This window comes from Dipteris shenzhenensis, chromosome 6, assembly GCF_047967505.1.
Source record: "Dipteris shenzhenensis isolate YYH24624 ecotype China chromosome 6, Dip_SZ_1.0, whole genome shotgun sequence".
Lineage (NCBI taxonomy): Eukaryota > Viridiplantae > Streptophyta > Polypodiopsida > Gleicheniales > Dipteridaceae > Dipteris > Dipteris shenzhenensis.
This window is the reverse complement of record NC_141601.1, coordinates 15,157,053-15,176,015: the sequence shown is the minus strand read 5'-3', so window position 1 is coordinate 15,176,015 and position 18,963 is coordinate 15,157,053. Positions and strand designations below refer to the sequence as shown.

The window sequence follows — 18,963 nt, the reverse complement described above, 5'->3', positions numbered from 1 at the left end:
CCTACAGCAGTTGTAAGAAATCCTAGATTTACTATATTTAGAAATGTGCTAAGGAATAGGAAAGAGACTGAAATAGCATAGAACAAGGAATATTTGTATTGCTTGAGTGTCTGTAGTGTGTCATCCATACAATTGGGCCTCTCTTATATATGTTGGAATATGGAAGCAAGAACTAGAAACTAGAAAACTAGAAGTGAAATAATAACAAGATTGAAAGACAAGAAGTACCTTGAGAAGAGTGTAGACAAGACATAAGCTAGATAGATAGATTGCAATGATGTGACCCATGAATATATGGGCCAAAGTACAAGACATAAAGCAAGAGTGCTTATGGGATAATTGTAGAGGTGCCACATGGCACACACTCAAGACACAAAGACTAGACTAGACTTAGACAAATGTAGACTAGGGAAATAGTACACTTAGTGTGCACTTATCTCCAACATCCTCCTTAAGTGGACACTAGGAGTAAGACAGAAAGACAAGACTAGAAGACAGACATAAAGATTGATAGACTGAGAGACAAGATAGAAGACATGACAGACAAAGATCCTGAGACACCCCATAAGTGATATCCTCATATGGGTCCACAAGGGTAGGGACAAGATGGATCTAAAACAAAACACAGTCAGATTGATAGACAAATAGACAGACAGACAAGACTAGATAGACAGAAGACTGACTGTAGTCAAACAGAAAGACCCTTTGACCTACATCATCGGTGGTCAAAGTGGTAGACAAGAAATAGAAGTAATCAGAAAGCCCACTTCTCATCATATGAGGAAGGAACAGCAGGATCAGCTGATGGAGATGTTGCAGCAACATGGGCTGAGGTAGATGCAGGGGCTGATGTAGAGGGTTTGGAGTAGCAGTCCCTCTCCCGGTGATTATCACGGCCACAAATGGTGCATGGATGAGCCTTGAAACAGTCCTTCTCCATATGATTAGTTTTGCCACAATGGGTGCAAGGCTTTCTTACCTTAAAACTTCCTTTCTTTGCTAAAAATGCAGTGTCAGTCACCTTTCGTTGTTGAGTTCTTTCTTCCTCTTGGAGAGCATTGATGATACCTTCAAGAGAAGGATTATTGTGATACTTGAAGGTAGTGACAAGAGTAGCATAGGTGTCAGGTAAGCTTTTGAGAAGCACAGCAATAGCAATATCTTCGGAGATGGGAGACTTTACTGATGCAAGCTAAACCATAAGACTGCGAAGATAATTGACATGAGAGGCTATAGTAGCTCCTTCCTGCATATGTAGATCAAAGAATGAGATCATAAGTGCAATCTTAGAGTTTTTAGATCGGGGTCCAAAAAGGGTATCCAAAGTGATCCATGCTTGAGGAGCAGACTGTATGTCGGAGATGTGATGAATGTAATCATCTCCAAGACCGAGCAAGATGATAGCATAGGCTTTGTTGTTCTTGGCAGTGACAGCTTGCTCAATGTCGGGATCTTCGGGATCAGCACGGTGAACAATGTCCCAAAGACCTTCTTTCATAAGATGGCACTTAATTTTGATTTGCCAAGTATGAAAGTTGGACCCATTGAATTTGTCAATAGACATGAGAGAATGAGAGGAAGATGCCATGTGGGAAGGTCTTACCTCTTGCTAAGATGCAAGGGCAGTGTCTATTCCCTTACAATATTGCAAAAATAAATGAAAGGAGAGATCCAAGAAGCCGGTTCTCTCACCACTTTATCAAGGCCATAGCATGTGACAGCCCATCGAAGCAGGAGGAACTAGCAAAAAAAAGGAACTGCTCAGCAAACTGAAAGAGGCAATGTACAGTACCTTAATCCCAGGCAGAGGCAGAGGCGCAAAAAGGAGCGCGGTCCAGGAGGTGCAGGCAGTGCGAGCTCCAAGGCAATGCCGTAGGGAAGACGTGGGCAGCTCTCAGGCAATCTCCGTGCAGTCACGAACAGATGGCGCAGATCTCCGTGAAGATGGCGCAGATCGTGAACAGTAGCTGGAGAGGTGCGGCCTGTGCAGGTACGGATTTCGTACAAACGTACGGACTGTACGAATAGTCTTGACTGTACTTCGAAATGTTCGTTCGTTGATGCAGGTGCAGGAGCAGGAGCTACAGCAGGGACATCAAGAGCAGGAGCTACAGCAGCGCCAGATCTGCGCAGATCTGACGCGCAAATCTGGCAGAGAGCGGAACTGCGCAGCAGATCTGGCAGCGCAATGGCGTGCAGATCTGGCAGAGAGATGGCGGGCAGATCTGCAGCGGCAGCAGGAACGGTAGCAGCGTGGAGAAGACGGGCAGAAGATGAAGATGGCGACCAGCTGAGCGGGGGAGAAATCTGAGAAGAGGCAGCTATGGCTACAACAGACTGAGGGGAGAGAAGAGGGATCAACTTGGCTCTGATACCATGTTGGAATATGGAAGCAAGAACTAGAAACTAGAAAACTAGAAGTGAAATAATAACAAGATTGAAAGACAAGAAGTACCTTGAGAAGAGTGTAGACAAGACATAAGCTAGATAGATAGATTGCAATGATGTGACCCATGAATATATGGGCCAAAGTACAAGACATAAAACAAGAGTGCTTATGGGATAATTGTAGAGGTGCCACATGGCACACACTCAAGACACAAAGACTAGACTAGACTTAGACAAATGTAGACTAGGGAAATAGTACACTTAGTGTGCACTTATCTCCAACAATATAGAGAGTGAAGAGATGCATGAAAAGGTGTGTACTCCAAAGTGTATGTGCATGAAGTATTGAATGTGTCTCTTGTGAAGGGTTGTGCCTCATAGGAAGTGTCCCGTTGAAAGGGCATACCCTTCCACAAGTGTTCATTCATCAAACCATCCATAAGTCTAAGGTATAGAGAAAGGAATACGTCACAGATCGTGACATCCCCTCCCACTCAAAATAAAACCCTGGTAGAAAATATTGCTGTAATATGTCAGGGTACTGTTGTAAGTCTTCATCAAATTGCCAAGTAGCGTCGGAGTCGTCCAGATCTCGCCAAAGAACAAGGAATTCTGTGGTAAGTCGATGTCGAGTCTCTTGCTATCGATGGTCCAAAATACGCTCAAGAATAAGAACATAATTGTCTTCGATTTCTGGGACATAATCACTTGTAGGAGGAACTGCTTCATCGTCTAGAATGTACGTCTTTAACCAAGAAATATGAAATGTCGGGATTTTACCCCATGATGGTGGTAATTTCAATTTGTAACTTAAAGGTGAATTTTTCTTGACGATCCGGAAAGGTCCATAGTATCTTGGTCGTAACTTAGGAAACATAGACTTGACCATCTTGTAGCGATGTGGGGCTACAAATAATAGCACTGTGTCACCGGTTTCAAATTCAAGGTGATGTCTATGTTTGTTGGCGGACCGTTGATACCGCTCTTGTGCTTTTCACATATGATCCCTAACTTGGAGTAGAATATCTTGCATTTCTTGAACCAGTTGATCAGCCAGGGCCAGTCGATGTTGAAGTACAAAATTCATTGGTACAATCGGAGTGTGTCCATAAGCTGCTTGGAGTGGAGTCATGTTGATGGCACTATGGAAAGAGTTATTATAAGCAAACTCAAGGAGTTGTAGATACTCTTCCCAAGCTGCTAGGCGTGATTGAATATAATGTCGGAGCATTTCTTCCAGAACTTGGTTGACTCTTTCAATCTGGCCATCTGATTCTGGGTGGTAGGCTGAACTGAACAATAGAGTTGTACCCAAAGATTCGAACAGAGAAATCCAAAAGTGACTGGTGAACTTAGGATCTTTGTTGGAAATGATATTCTTGGGCAATCCATGGTGTTGGAAGATGTGTTGTATAAAGAGTTTGGCGATGTCCGGAGCCTGCGCACTTCTTTTGCAAGCAACAAAGTGTGCCAGCTTTGACAATCGATCAACAATTACCATAATCTGAGTGTTATCTTTGGATGATCGTGGTAGTGTTGTAATAAAATAAATGGAAATACTTTCCCACCTTTCAATTGGAACTGGAAGAGGCTGAATAAGTCCTGCTGAAAGTCGTTGGCTTGCTTTCATTTGTTGACAAGATAAGCAAGACGTAACCATTTTGATGACATCGCTTTTCATCTGAGGCCAGTAGTATGTTGCACTAAGTAACCTTTAAGTCTTGTTGATGCCTAGATGGGCAGCATAAGGAACTACATGATGCTCTTTTAACAAAAGATGTCAAACATCCTTGTCATGTGGGACAGAGACGTGATCTTGATAATACAGAAGGTCGTCCGTTTAAGAATAGGATGAGAAAATCTTCTGTTTGTAAGTCGAAGGTTGATCTTGTACTGCTGTGCCAAAGTCTTTATCATTGAGATACTTCCCTTTGAATGAATTCGGAACATCCATAGATAATGTAGAGATTACCATAGTTGATGCTAGAGTTAACCTCTGCGACTGGAGGTCCATTTTTTAGTCTTTGCAAGTCCACGTGGATGTGTGAACAATAAACAGGTACCTGGCGAGACTTTCGAGGCAGATAGGGCGTTGGCAGAGGCGTTTTGCAGATTGCGTGGAATCTGGCGCACTTTTCCAGCGTTGAAATCTGCGTTGTGTGCTGCGTACTGTAGGAGAGCAGGGCTCGCCCATCTATGAGTGATCGGATAAGCAGCAACAGCGGCTGTTCATGGGCAAAGGTAGTGTGAGAAAACCAGCGAGAAGCCAGACTGGTTTGGTCGTGGGAGATAGGCAGCAAAACATTGCTGATTGCAGGCAGGTATGGCGGGATGAGCAGGAGAGAAATTGGCGCTGCAACTTCTCCAAACGATGCAGTCAACGTCCACGGCGTGAGTGCAAGAGGAATGGCGAAATCCGTATGGCCGTTTTTGGAGCGGAGAAGGATGACTTGAAATCGCGATTTGATTTCGCCCTTTTTTCCTTGCTGGTTGGTGGTTGCCAAAAATTAAAATGTGGGTTTAGAGAACCCTTGGGTAGTCTAGGTTAGGCCTTGGGTGTAGGGCTGGTTGCCATTTTTAGGCCCTCTAGGTACCCTTTTGTAGGTTGGTGCTTGGTGCCAAAGGGCGTGCCTATTCTAAGGGGTATGACCCTTGGAATAGGTGTACCTTTTCATAAAGGGGGTAACCCTATTTTAAATAGGGGTGTCCCCACACGAAAAGATGTGTCCTTTTTTCCACGATGGGGTGTGTCCCTTGGGTGAGGAGTAAAAAACTCTTCATCAAAAGGTGCGTCCGATGGTGAAAAAGGTGCGTCCCTTGGTTTTGGGACAGCCCAAGCACTTCAAAAGACACGATTTTTGTCGTGTCCATTCACATCAACTCGTGATGTGAGGGAGATGTAGAGGCCACTGATGACTTTAGGTGGGGTTGGCGCTAAAAATTTTTACGCTCATTCTCTCCATCTCTTCCATGCACCAAAGTGCGTGGATATCCTTCTAGCGGAAGTAGATGTGTATCAGATAGGGCTAGAAGGTGGGGGGCATTTCCTACAGGCAGGAGCGAAAATTGCTCTGATACCACTGTAATAAATCCTAGAATTACTATATTTAGAAATGTGCTAAGGAATAGGAAAGAGACTGAAATAGTAGAGAACAAGGAATATTTGTATTGCTTGAGTGTTTGTAGCGTGTCATCCATACAATTGGGCCTCTCTTATATAGAGAGTGAAGAGTCACACATAAAAAGGTGTGTACTCCAAAGTGTATGTGCGTGAAGAGGTGTGTACCCCTTGTGAAGGGTGTGACCCTTGATGAGAGGGTATATTACAATGGTAGTGTCTCTTCAATAGGGTGTGTCTCTTGTGAAGGGTTGTGCCTCATAGAAGTGTCCCGTTGAAAGGGCATACTCTTCCACAAGTGTCCATTCATCAAACCATCCATAAGTCTAAGGTATAGAGAAAGGAATACGTCACAGATCGTGACATCAGTTCTTGTACTGTAAGCACGCCAGCCCGATAGAATAGGCAAAGACTCCCTTGGGCTGTAGATGCCTGGCTTCTGGGTGGCTGTTACGTGTCATGCACATGCATGCATGCTTTGCTGGCTGTGCATGCGATTGGATAGTAGTGAAACATGATGCGTGGATTGCATGTATGAATGATTTCGGGCTGCATATGTGTGAAAAGTTTATTAACATGCAAATGGGTTTGGAGCTTGCATGCTCAGCCTGGATGCTCATGCAGCTTGTACGCTCATGCATGGGCTGGAAAGCCATGCATTTGGAAAGGTTGGTGTGCATGTGAGTTTTCGGTTTATGTGCCACCTTTCTTAGAATTTGCATGAGTGCATACGTGGTGCATGCACACACTACTTTGTGAAAAGTACTAAAAGTATACTGCACTTTTATCAAAACTATACATTCACTTTTACACTCCAGTGGGCCTTAGTGTTTAACCCACGTTTTAACTTTTACTTTGGATTTTTGTGGACAGCAAAGGTGGCTAATGCACGACCAGTTTTGTGGCTTGCACGGAGCCTTTAACAAGCTCAAGGGATGGTCCACATTAGCTCTAAGTGCATGTGCGACTCTGGAAGCTACTTTTTTTGGGTGATCAGGCAGAATTTCACCTATTTCGAGCAGCCTGTTGCCGAATCTTTGTCACTCCAGAGTGTCTTTGCCATCATACATACTTGCCTTGCTGTAAGTTGCGGTAGCCTCACTCCTCCGACTTACTTCATTTCGCTCCAGACAGCAATTCTCTTGCTGTCTGAGCCCTGTGTTAGCCCTTTTTTGTAAACATTATGGCTTCGTGCGCAGCACGATTAATCATCCCCTCGTTGGAGATATCATAGTCAATTGCCTCCATCTTTGAGAGAGTCCAAGGACGTTAACTACAACAAGAATTGCTCGTAGAATTTGCAAATAATTGAAAACACAATGAAAATTATACACAAGAATATGCACAATCTTTCAAAACTCATGAACGGAAAAGATAACAAGCGCACTAGGTGCAATCTCCCCCCATAGGAGTGGTGCTCGTCTTCCACTTCCCACGTATGTGATTGATTCAAGAATTTCAAGCTACATCTTCTCCATGCACGAACCGGACACAAGCCACACACCTTTACAAAATAGCTTGCCTTTTCTAGAAATAGAGTTTGCTTATATGCTTAGGCTAAGCCTCTAAAATATGTACATGAGTATTTATAATTTCAAAAACTAGGCTTTCAGAAGTAAGCCTTGTTTATTCCCTGCATCACTGGTTACACCTTACGTGCACAAAATTACTTCCGGCTAGTAGCCATCGCGCGACTAGTTACTCTTCCCCTGAATTTACAACATCCATCAATAATGCAAATATTTTAAGCATAAGAAGCATTTAAGCGATGCATGTAGTACTAGGTGATCTAGTACTAGTCTATGTGTGTGAGTCTTGTGTGAGTGCCACGTGTCATCATGGGACTTATCCCATATACACTGGGTGCTAGTGTGTGAGTGAGTAGCCTACATAAGGCTTGTACTTCACTTGTCTTGTCATACTTGATGAATGAATGAAAGCCTTCTTCATGTCTTCATTGAGCATTATTTCCTCACACCCTAACTCTCTCTCTCTCTCTCTCTCTTTCTTTTTACCATGTTTCTAACACTTCTCAGCGACCTGTACTTGAGCTATCCATGTCTCAGCTCATGTCTCAATTGAACAATATGAACTACATGGTTTTTAATGTGCAGTATTTTCACTCTTTTCTCTTGATCCTTATGTTGGGAAGAAGAAGAAAAAGCTTGAATATGTGCAGTCCTGGCTTAACTGTTGGGACAAACATTTCAGTTTGGTGGACTATCCGGGTTGTGGGCGCTCACAGTAACCTCTCTCTGTGTCGCCTTATCTCCATCAGGGAGAGCCTAAGGCATCTGTGATCTGGGTAATCAATGACTTGTCACTCAAGAAAGGGTTCCAAAACTGTCTTTGAAGAGGCAGTGGAATGTCCCTCAGATCTTATAAAATGCTGGGCATCTGCAAATGTAGGGCTCCTCAGACTTAACCTCCGCATGGCATAGCCTGCTTATGCTCTCCTCTCTGCTGATACCGCCTGCTCCGCGTGCCTCAAGCTTAATCTAATGGGAGGAGACCCTGATCTGGTCAATCGTACAATTCATAGCATGAGACTTGGTGGTCCATGTAATTAGGCCTCTTGATGTAGCTGTCCTTGAATACCGAGAAGTGTTCCTTGTAATGCTGCATCTTTGTGCCAAGCTTTGCTGATGGTGCTATTCAGGTCCAGTGTATACATTGGCTGAGCAATTCTATTGTGATAATCTTATTCACCTCTGTGTGATAAGGTGTGGTACGTCCAGGATTTACTGAAATCTGGGAGGCATCCATTTATAGGCCATGTGTAGAAAGCCAAGTGGTGACAGTTTGGATTTTGAAATTGTTATTATTGTTATAGAATAAGAAATGTGAAAATTTTTTAAATGCACTATGGGAAGTTTCAAAGCAGAAATTTTCCTGCCAAGGGCTTAAATGCCTTGATTGATGGAAGCCAAAGCCTTTTGTGTTTTAGCTGATGTTGTTTTGCAGGATCTTGCTACCTTGATTGCGGCTCAAAAGTTATTTATCTAGATTTAGATGATGTCTGATATGTACTGACTAAGCTGCTATTCGAATTTGCAGTGTGAGCCGGGCAGTGACCAAAGGTCTATTGAGTCGGCTAGGATGTGAGGTCACTTTTGCAAGTTCAGGCCGTGAGGGTCTGCAAATCATCTCTCATTCTGTTCAGAGCTTCAAAATCATTTTAGTTGACATTTGCATGCCTGCCATGGATGGCTTTGAAGTGGGAATCCGTATGAAGGAAATATTTTCATATGGACCTGAGAGACCATTGGTGGTGGCCTTAACTGCAAATTCTGACCGCTTAACGAGGGAGAGATGCATGAATGTAGGCATGGATAATGTTTTGGTGAAACCTGTTTCTCTAGATAAGATGCGGAGTGTACTCTGGGAGTTATTGTCGGGGGTTCCAGGGAGCGACAACTCACGACAGATTTGACGGGTGTGACCTTTAAGGAAGTCACTGGTAAAGCAAGTTGAAGTTTGCTGCTTGTAGAATGCATGGTGAGGGCCATGAAAAAAAGAGGTCTTTCCAGGCAATCACTGCTTTTGAATACCAGCATACGATGCTGCAGAGACATGCTAACTTTGGTGTGTCCAACTGCTTGGACTGATACTTAGCACAGGGTGTTCATAAGAAGGATATTTACGACCTGTTTCGTGTACATGTTTTCTTTTACAGACCGGTTTAGCGACCTGCTCAACAGAAAAGCTTACCATGTAATCTCAGAGCAGCTTTGAAAAACACCTTGCACTTCGAATATCCATGAAAGCTGACATTTTTTGAAGTAAGCTGTGTGCAAGGCTCTAAATTACCAGTTTTGCTGGGATGCAAGATTGTCACTCAAATTACTGCCTTGGTGTGTTGGCATCAAGGTATGGGTCAGGAGTCGGGAGAAATAGCTTCCTTTCCTGTATCTGGCGATGTATTCTTTCTATAAATAAGCTACTCAGCATCTACTTGGTGATGTTCCTCTACATGGTACGTGTGGCGGTATTGACAGCGTGACTGCAGGAAATTAATAGCATGTCCTCTTGCCAATGAAGGTAAGAATGGACACACTTGTCTACACAATCTACTGTGCACATAAGTTCTATGATGGGGGGCTTGAGTTGACCCTTGCATGTGAGTGTAAATGTTCTATTTTTGAAAGTAAAAATGCTTCATGGTTATGACATGACATGATTGTTGAGTCTTTCTGTGAACAGTATTTGATGTATGACATGATATGATTGACGAATCTCTTTCCTGATTGTAGTCTCCTTCTGAGGATATCATAGTGCTTGAAATGTATGTTCTATAAATGTCGAGGCACAGGAAGTTTAGGTTGAAAGTGCACGAAATTAAGGTATAATATGGAGTTAATGTGCTATCATAGATTAATATGTAATCTCATAAGCAATGACTAATTGATTAGATTGCTCATGTAAGTACCGATTGCCTAATGGTTTGGTCCAAATATGAGAAGCTTATTGATGGTTCAGATTCAGGCTTCAGGATCTATTAAGCATACAGCTTTATTACACTATCAAAACTTTGGACTATATTCTGTTAGGAACTGAGATCTGAGAACTGGTGTATTTGGATGAGAGGGTAGTCTAGACAACACTTCAAATGAGGGTTTGGTAGTGCAGTTGATTTCTTTGAGCACCTCTCATAGCTAATGGGAATCTCCCAATAACTTTGGATGATGAAATCAGAGAGAAAGGGCCCGATGTGACACAAAGCTCTCTTGTTAGAGCTTGAGTTATGAGAGGCTTGAGTGGAGGTAGGAGACTGGAACGCAGAAGCTTGAGGCTGAGTGATTTGAGAGTGGAGTGGATAGTTGAGTCAGTGGAGAGTGAGGAAAGAGAGGAGATGCTAGGGACAGTGAAGGAGGCCTGGCAAGGAATAGAAGAAGTGAGAGGGAAGTGAAATATGCAAATCTGCTATAGTTTTTGAGCCTACAATGCCATGTAGTTGGACTGCTTGGAACAGCTTTTAGCCATGTTTCTAAGTTCCATTGTTCGAGACCACCCCACGTTCCTATGTACTCTAGTCCTTTCGAATGATAATTGATGGGTTGTTAGTGCAAAAAATGGCTTTTCGAGTGGACTTAAAAGTATGTTAAGTTCATATAGCAACCCAAATTGAATTTACATGAGTTTGTGTAGTCTCTCAAAGAGCTAAATTGTTGTCGAAGTGCACTAGAAGTTGAGCTCAGCAAAGCAAGTTCCTTTCCTCTAGTTGGGTCTTAGATATCCAAGGATGGTTCACAAGATGGAATGACTAACTTTTCAACTTACCTATGAAGGACCAAAAATCTTTGATAACTAACCCATCCACACTACATCATGAGTTTTAAGTGCTTGGAATCATCTAAGGAGCAATAAAAGTTAAAGTAATTACAAAGAGGATTAGTGGAACAAATAGGCTCAATTATACCTCCCAAGACTCAGCCTTGGAAAACCTATGAGGCCCATTCACTTATTCAAACAACGCACATCATCTTAGAGCAAAGAAGGGACAGTGGAGGAGAGAAACTTTGGATCACTTATGGGTCCTACGAGGTGCTCTCAGGGTGCCAAGTCTCCTACAATGGCACCTACGTATTGATGAACGGAAAAGGTCTTATTAAGAATACCTAAACGACCCATACAATCCATACTGCTCATTTTCATTTTTTTGGCTTGACATATTTCGAGTGGTAGCATTATTGTCGGTGGGTGAGCTTAGCAAAGCGAAAATAATTTCTAATCCATTTGTTGTGCCCTTCTTTAATTTCCATGTTCCCTCTTTCTCTCTGTCCATTTCAAGGCAAGGCCCCCTCCCCCCCTCTCTCTCTTCTCTCTTCTCCTTGCTACACATCCAAGTCCTCTCTCTCTCTCTCTCTCTCCCCCCCAAGCTGCACACATATGAGGCAAGTCTTATAAATGCTTTATGAGCATTCATCTTGTTAATTTTGTAGCGCGAGCCTAATTACCGAGGAATATCGTTCACCCATTTGGGAACAAGGATTGTCATTCCAGAGGCCTAGAGTACAGGGTGGTCTTGAACAATGGAACCTAGAAACATGGATGAAAGCCATTTTATTTTTGTTACATTTTGTAGAGCTAATTGTGGTCTTCTCAAAGGTAGATTGCAGATGTAGAGTATGTGGATTTCCTATTGTGCGACCTCTTTTTCCCTCTATTCTTTTTGTAAGATTGAGACCCTTTTTTGATATGCATGTTGAAAGAAACAAAAAAGAGTAAAGAAACAAAAAAGAAATAGCTTGTTGTTTGGTAAAGGTGGACATTGTAAGAACACGTTGAGTCGTGTGGCTTGAAGGTTGGTGGATGTGGTTACACATTTGAAATTACTATGGGGATTTTGCATGATTAGGGTTATAGGGGATGAAATAAAATTTGAGCCTCACTAGTATATTCTCACTTGGTCAATCGACCAAGATGTGATGTAGTTGAAATGAATAACAGCTAGCTACAAAAAGTTAACTTGGCCATCACAAATTTGATTGAAACGAAGTACTAATATGAGCCTACATGTTAATACAATCAACTTGATATGCTAGCTCCTTGGTCTATGTAGTAATCTAAAATCTAAACTTAATCTAATCAATGTCAATGTCAAGGACACCATGTCCCAATTATTAGGGGATAGACATTAGAGAACAAATTTACAATGCAAAGAATATGTCAAGAATCATAATGTAAAGAAAGTTTCCAGAATCATAATGCTGAAAAATCAACTCAATATTGCAAAAAAGTTATCAATAGAGACATGCCCATCTTACCTTGTCTAACCTAAAGAGATTGCAACCCAATTGGCATCATTGGCCATGAAACAAAATTCAAAGAGTAGTTGAAATTTCATGAAATGATCCTGGTAAGTATTATGAGAAATTTGTAATAGCCATGGTCACTAGAGATGCTCCATCACCATTTGAAATCATGCTTTTTATACCTATGTAAGTGCAGATTGTTTGAAAGGTCCCATAAAGTCCAAGCCTTGTCTTTAAAAATTTTCCTAGGGTGAGCTTGGTTGTAGAGCCATATGTTGTTCAAGCAAGAGTCTATTGTACTCTAGCAAAAAACACATTGCATGCATAACCTATAAGAACCTTTAAGAGCATGCTCCACCATGATCCAACTTGTATAGCCTTCCTTATTGTCTATGTGCCAATGTGTCCCTAGGTGAATTACTTTATGTACATCGTTCAATACTGTAGGTTGTTCATGGGGCAATACTCATAGTCTAAGAACACTATCTATTCCTTTTTTGTACAGCTATCCCCCTATCTGTAGTTGAACTCTAGGGTTGTCATCATGTGACTGGATAGTAAAACGATAGTCTAGTCATCAATCAAGTTGGGATATGATAATGCCTATTGCATAACTCGAGGCATTCACATGAATGTGGAATATCACATCCCATTCCCAAGTACTCACCGATTGGCCACTCGGGATCCACTTAAAGCCTACCAATGCGCCCCACCAAAGAATCTCCCGAGATTCCCCAGTCACTGAAAGAAAACCGACTGATTTGCCCCAGTTGATCCTTGCCCCTGAGGTGGTGCAATAAAACTCAAGGGCCCCCCTAACCGCATGCAGGCTCTCCTCTGAACCCTCCACATACAAGGCCATATCGTCTGCGAACTCTGAGTCCAGAAGCTCCTCCTGTCTGATCGGTAGCCTCATTCCTTTGAGGCCAACTGTCTATGACGTCAAGAAATAGCCCAACGCCTGTGCGACAAAGAGAAAGAGGAAGGGAGCCACTGGGCAGCCTTGTCTCATGGAGCGGGTGAGCGAGGCTCACAGATTTCCTGCTATAGCTGATATATATGCTTCTGTGGGTCTATCATACTAACCATTCTCTTATGCTTTAGGTAATTCTTTGCATATGGGGAAGGAGTCTTTGCAAACACATAGGGTGGTGGGAGGGCCATGATGGAGGAGTATGAGGCTTTAGTTGGAGTCGAGGAAAAAGTCTTGACCTTGGGGAAAGCCATGGGCATTCTTGGCATCCTCATCCATGGTGGCCTGCATATATTATGGCATCCCTGCTATGACTAACCCCCAGGGTTTGGTTGGAGGCTCAACCCAAACCCTGGGGATGGATACCCTGGTGTTGTCTCTTCCTCGACCTAAGACCTAATGGTGCAGTATAGCCGGAGCTGGCCAGGGCCTGAGCGACAGTGAAGCTGGGCTGATGGATCGTGAAGGTGGTCGTTAGGGTTTCAGTGCAGTTGCTAGGGTTCATTGGTCGACGAACTGTTGGAGCATAGGATGGGTGTGGTCACAGGTTTGTCCTTTAATGCCTTGAATGCTTTATCATTCCATTAGAACATATAATGGGGCTACGATTTTAGCAAGGTATTTAATGAACCAACGATAGAAATCGATGGAGCTAATGAATGAACATAACTAGGCTATGTTCTTAGATTTCGGCATTGTGGTCAAACCAATCTTAGCTAAGACCGATAATATGATGAAATACCTTGTTTCTACAATGTCACCCGACTTCGAGATGGCACATGTGGGAATCCTCACTGACTTGGCATCGTAGACTGAGAGATGTAGAGCGAAGACCTTTTGGGGAAGCTAGTTGTGCATGGACTAACCCTAGGCTTACAGCCTTGGAAGCTCTTTCTTTAGATCAGACTTCTCAACTAGATCCACACATCTCTCCCATTCACCTTGGGGATGAAGCAGATGCACGTTGATGGGAGGTGTGCGATGGGAGGTGCACATTGATGGAAGGTGCAGGAGATGTGCAGATAATGACCTCGAGATGATTTTGGAACTCTTGTGCGACATACAACATAGAAGACCAAAGTTGCACAACAGAAATTAAAGTATTAACATAGAGAAGTTAAGGAATAGCAGACCTTTGCACTAACAATGTTCACATATCGGCATGTTCTCCCCATGATACTTGACATTGCCACACTCGGTCTTGTCTAGGACCACCACTCGCCTCACCGCCTGAAGGTCCTGTACTCAAACATATTGCTCCATCCATGTCAAGCATGGGCCTTCCAATACATTACAGTAGTTCACAACTTCTAATAAACCAAATAGAAGAGATTTTTTCATATCAAACAACATCACAATATGCCAAGTACTTGCAATGGGACACAAAATCTCAAGCCACCCGCTGTCTCCTCAACTAGCAGTAGCAGTAGCCAAGCCATACTTCACACGCTCCTCTGAAGCATATTCCAAGAAGGCAATGTAGTACTGACGTCCAAGTCCTCTCCTCTAGGGAGGTCTAGAAAAACAACTTCTACAGCCCATTTAACAATCCTTCACTTTTTCTTATACTCTCGTGCAGGGTCTCACGCTAGTTGCACACCATATTAGAGAATTTGGGAAAATCCCAATACTTTGGGACTTTTATTTTCAATCTAGTTTTCATTGTATCTTGAGTATTAAAACTTTAAAGTTGGCTTAGATTGTGCCCTTGGAATCTACTCTTCAAGAGATTTCCACTAATATGTCACATGAGGGGGTTTTAACAAAAATTTGAAAGGGTTCACCATGCCCCCATTTTAAGATCTTTGCAAAATGAGACTTGGGATTTTTCCAAATTCCCTAATATGATGTGGCAGTGAGCCTGCTACTACAAAAAGAAGCCTTGTATCTTAGCATACATGTCATTCTTTTTCCCGCATGTAAAGTCTTGACCCATTACAATGTAATATCTTATGGAGTATGCATACATGGAAAAGCCTCCAAGACCCTAGGAATGGTCCAACAAGGGAGGTGCGCAAAAGAAAAAGGGTGTAATGACCTTTAAGATTTTCTTATCTGCTTAAAAATAGAAACAAAAATTCAATAGAGTATCCAAAACATCCAGTTGAATTTCACAAAAGCAAGTCCATGTCAATTGAAGAATTTTACTTACTATGACATTGGTGGAAAAACGACCACCTACCACTCTTTAATGTGGTTCATCCATGACAATTTCTCTTTCATGAAAAAAGATGCATCACAAAAAACTCTTGAATTAGAAAACGTATTTCTAGAGCATATTTATAGATATAGGGGATACCAAGGCCAATATTGTAGTGACCAAGATAATAAAAATTGATACTCATTTTTGTAGTTGTTTGTTTTCATAAGGTTGGAAACTATGTTTGAATATAAGCATTGCAGACCATCCATAGAGTGATGTTCGATTTGAATATGTCAAATGACTAATTGAGGATATTGTTACATATGTGAGTAAAAGGCATAATATTTTGGAAAACCGTTTACCCATATTAGAATTTGCATATAATAGTGCCAAACATTAAGAAATAGGTTTTAGTCTATCCATGATGTATGGATTTCAACCTAGAACTCCGATTGTAGTGGTGGCAGTTGAAAAAAAAGAAGGCTCAAGCATCTAAATATTCTCTTGAAGATATGAACCAAAGCTTAAACCAGCCAAGTATAGCATTAGAAAGGCTCAAAATAGAGCAAGAAGGATCAAGCATCAAAATATTCTCTTGAAGATATGAACTAAAGCTTAAGCTAGACAAGTATAGCATTAGAAAGGCTCAAAATAGAGCAAGATGTTATACATTCCCATGTAATTGTGGAAAGTCAAAATTCAAAGGAAAAGTGAGAGTCTATCTTAAGGTGCCAGAATATTCAAAAAACCTAAAAACATGTAGACACTTCGAGAATTGGATAATTTTTTTACAATTTAGCTTTTGTAAAGGGATGTAGAGTACTTCCGATGTTCATCTAAGTACATTCAAAAGGAAATTAGGAGAAAATAATAATCACATTGGAATGAGGTCCTAGTTGGAATTATTGAATCTTGACCTTTACTACATGGACTAGAACCTTATTGATATTTAAGTGGAAATACCGAACAAAGGAATTTTCAACATGGGAAAGAGTAACTAGGTTTCAAAAGAGGTTTCCAAATGTTATTCTTGAGGATGTAAACATTCCTTAAGGGAATGCTATGTCAACTATAATACCAAGACTATGATATAGGGGGAAACCATGAGGGCTAAACAACATATACAAGGAATGCATATAAAGATGAAGTGAACATTTAAGACTATAAAAAATTTAAAGGGTTAGTGCCTAGGGATAACAAGGACTGGCATGGGAGAAGGATGCATAGAAGGATAATGATTAAGTTTCTTTGGAGGGATATATGACATTGTAGATTTCACATGGCATTCACATGGCATACACTAAGTATATGGGAAGGTGTTCAAGGTTTAGGGAGAAATTCTAGGAGGGAGATGAGTTTGTGAGAAGGAGAGTCTAGGAACTCTCAAAGGTATTCGTGGTACAGTGGAAAAGAATAGTAGAATTCCCCTACATGTTACACTTTAAAGTTAGAAACATCAAATAATTCACTTTTGAATGAATACCTACTTGCATAGATGTATAGAATAAAAATTTGATATTTTTGAATAAATTTTTTATCCTATACAATTTAGGATGCAATCTTCCCAAGTAAAATGGTTTATTGATCTCATTGAAGAGGGAAATTCCATAACATTATGGTCTCATTTTGAAGTTAAATGAGTAGGTTAGTTTCAACACAAAATTGTCAAATTCTATTGACAAAAAATCAAGTTATGGATTGGTCAAGTTATCAATATGCAATATATTTATTGAATGTCACAAAAAAATGGTTACATGCGATTATGATTTAGATGAATGGGGATTATGTAGGATGTTATCATCACAAAAGATCAAGTTATGGATCAATCAAGTTATCCATATGCAATATATTCCTTGAAGGTCCAAAAAGATGGCCACATCCGATCATGCTTTCACCCAATGGTGATTATATTCAGATGCACTTGGACTTAAAAGATCACTTTCATAGGAAAATTATTTTGATGGTAGTCAAGCAATAACAATAACAATCAATCAGGCACAAGCACTGCTAAGAATTTGGTTTATCATTAAAGAATAAAGCATATGGATATTAAAGGTTACCTCATTGGTGTTGGAATATTTGAAGAAGAGAGATTTTAGTCACTATGGCATATGCCCTACGTCTATGGTGCAATTTTATCGATCTCAACACCCCCTCTTAAATTACACTGGATAAGAAAAGGGTGCTTTCACAAGTACTTTATGGATTTTTTGGTGCATATGATAAAAACCAAAACTAATAATTAAAAGAATGAAAACATCAGAGTTATATGTGCACATGTGTGATCATCAGATCTTGTACATTGATGTTTATTTATCCTCCTCACATTGTAGATCGTCCTTTTTATTAGGAAATAAAACCCTAAAGATATGCTAGATCTTGTACATTGATGGTAATTTCCCTCAAGTTGTAAATCATCCTTCAGCTTTGGAAATAAAAAACTAAGGATATGCTCGAGGGAAGAGGGAAATATAATGCATAAAAGATGGAAGTCTTCCTAGATCAATGGCTAGTCAATTAATCAATAAGTGTGTGCCATGAATGACAAGCCAAATATGAGCATGTAACTATCATTATGGACTATGAAGCCAATTTATAAAAAAGATGGTAGATGTGACGCTGATTGATGCATCTATGAAGAAATATTCTAGAAGGTTGTGACAAACTAGAGTGGTCACCAAACCAATAAAAGTGTCAACAATGCATATTAGGTATGTTGAATACCAAAGAATACAAAATTGCATAATAAGTGTCGATAGTGGGATCTAGGGGCTATATAAAATTATTGATGGCTAGAAGAGCAAGTATGGTAAGAGACATTGCTAAATAGGATTGTCTCATAAAACTAACAAAGTATGATAGTGAAAAACTATGCTCGATTCCATGGGAAAGGTATGCTAGCCTAAATGGCTTGAATCTCATAAATGATCTACATATCTTGAATACTCAAGTAATGTGAGTTAAATAATATCTATGTTGGGAGTGTCTAAACATTTTTTGATAGTAGATGTGGATTTTTATGTCATAATCTTGTCTAGGAGTGAACTATACGAAGGCATGATAGTTGTGATAGTAAGTTGAATCGATTACTTGTCCCAAGAAAATATAAGATACCATATGTTGAAAGGGCATGAATTAGAATTTCTATTTGGGAAATATTGTAATCTTGGATAACATTGCAAAACTATGTCAAGTATGAATTGTGTAAAAGAGTCATAAATGTATGCTAGAACATGATTATTCTATAATATAGTCTACAGTAAAAAGTAATACTATTAGCTACATGTAGCATGGCCGTGTATCACTTAAGTCATATTGTGTTGATATAGATGGAGCCTCATGCTAAGGACTTGCTTGGAAATCTATATGACATTGGTGATCTCCTATTGTGTATCTACATCATCTTTTGAGATGATAGCCTGGAGTCAAATCCATTCATACATGTGATGTCTAAACATCATATAAATGACTAGATTGATCTTGTAAGGACACTATAAGGAGAGGAGAAATGAGAGCATGCCACTAACCACCAGGCCATGCCACTACATGGCGCTCTAGACTAATCTCGACCACCACATACTTTTTT

At 40.8% G+C, this 18,963-nt stretch overlaps 1 protein-coding gene across 1 annotated transcript in view; it reads left to right on the top strand.

The window, feature by feature from the left end:
• The window catches only part of ETR1 (Signal transduction histidine kinase, hybrid-type, ethylene sensor), a 53,474-nt gene extending 43,833 nt beyond the window's left edge, over window positions 1–9,641 (top strand). The window contains exon 6 of the mRNA XM_087375490.1: window positions 8,564–9,641. Within this exon, the coding sequence (XP_087231616.1) occupies window positions 8,564–8,939 (376 nt within the window). The 3' untranslated portion in view covers window positions 8,940–9,641. The remainder of the gene's footprint in view (window positions 1–8,563) is intronic.
• Window positions 9,642–18,963: the final 9,322 nt, after the last annotated feature.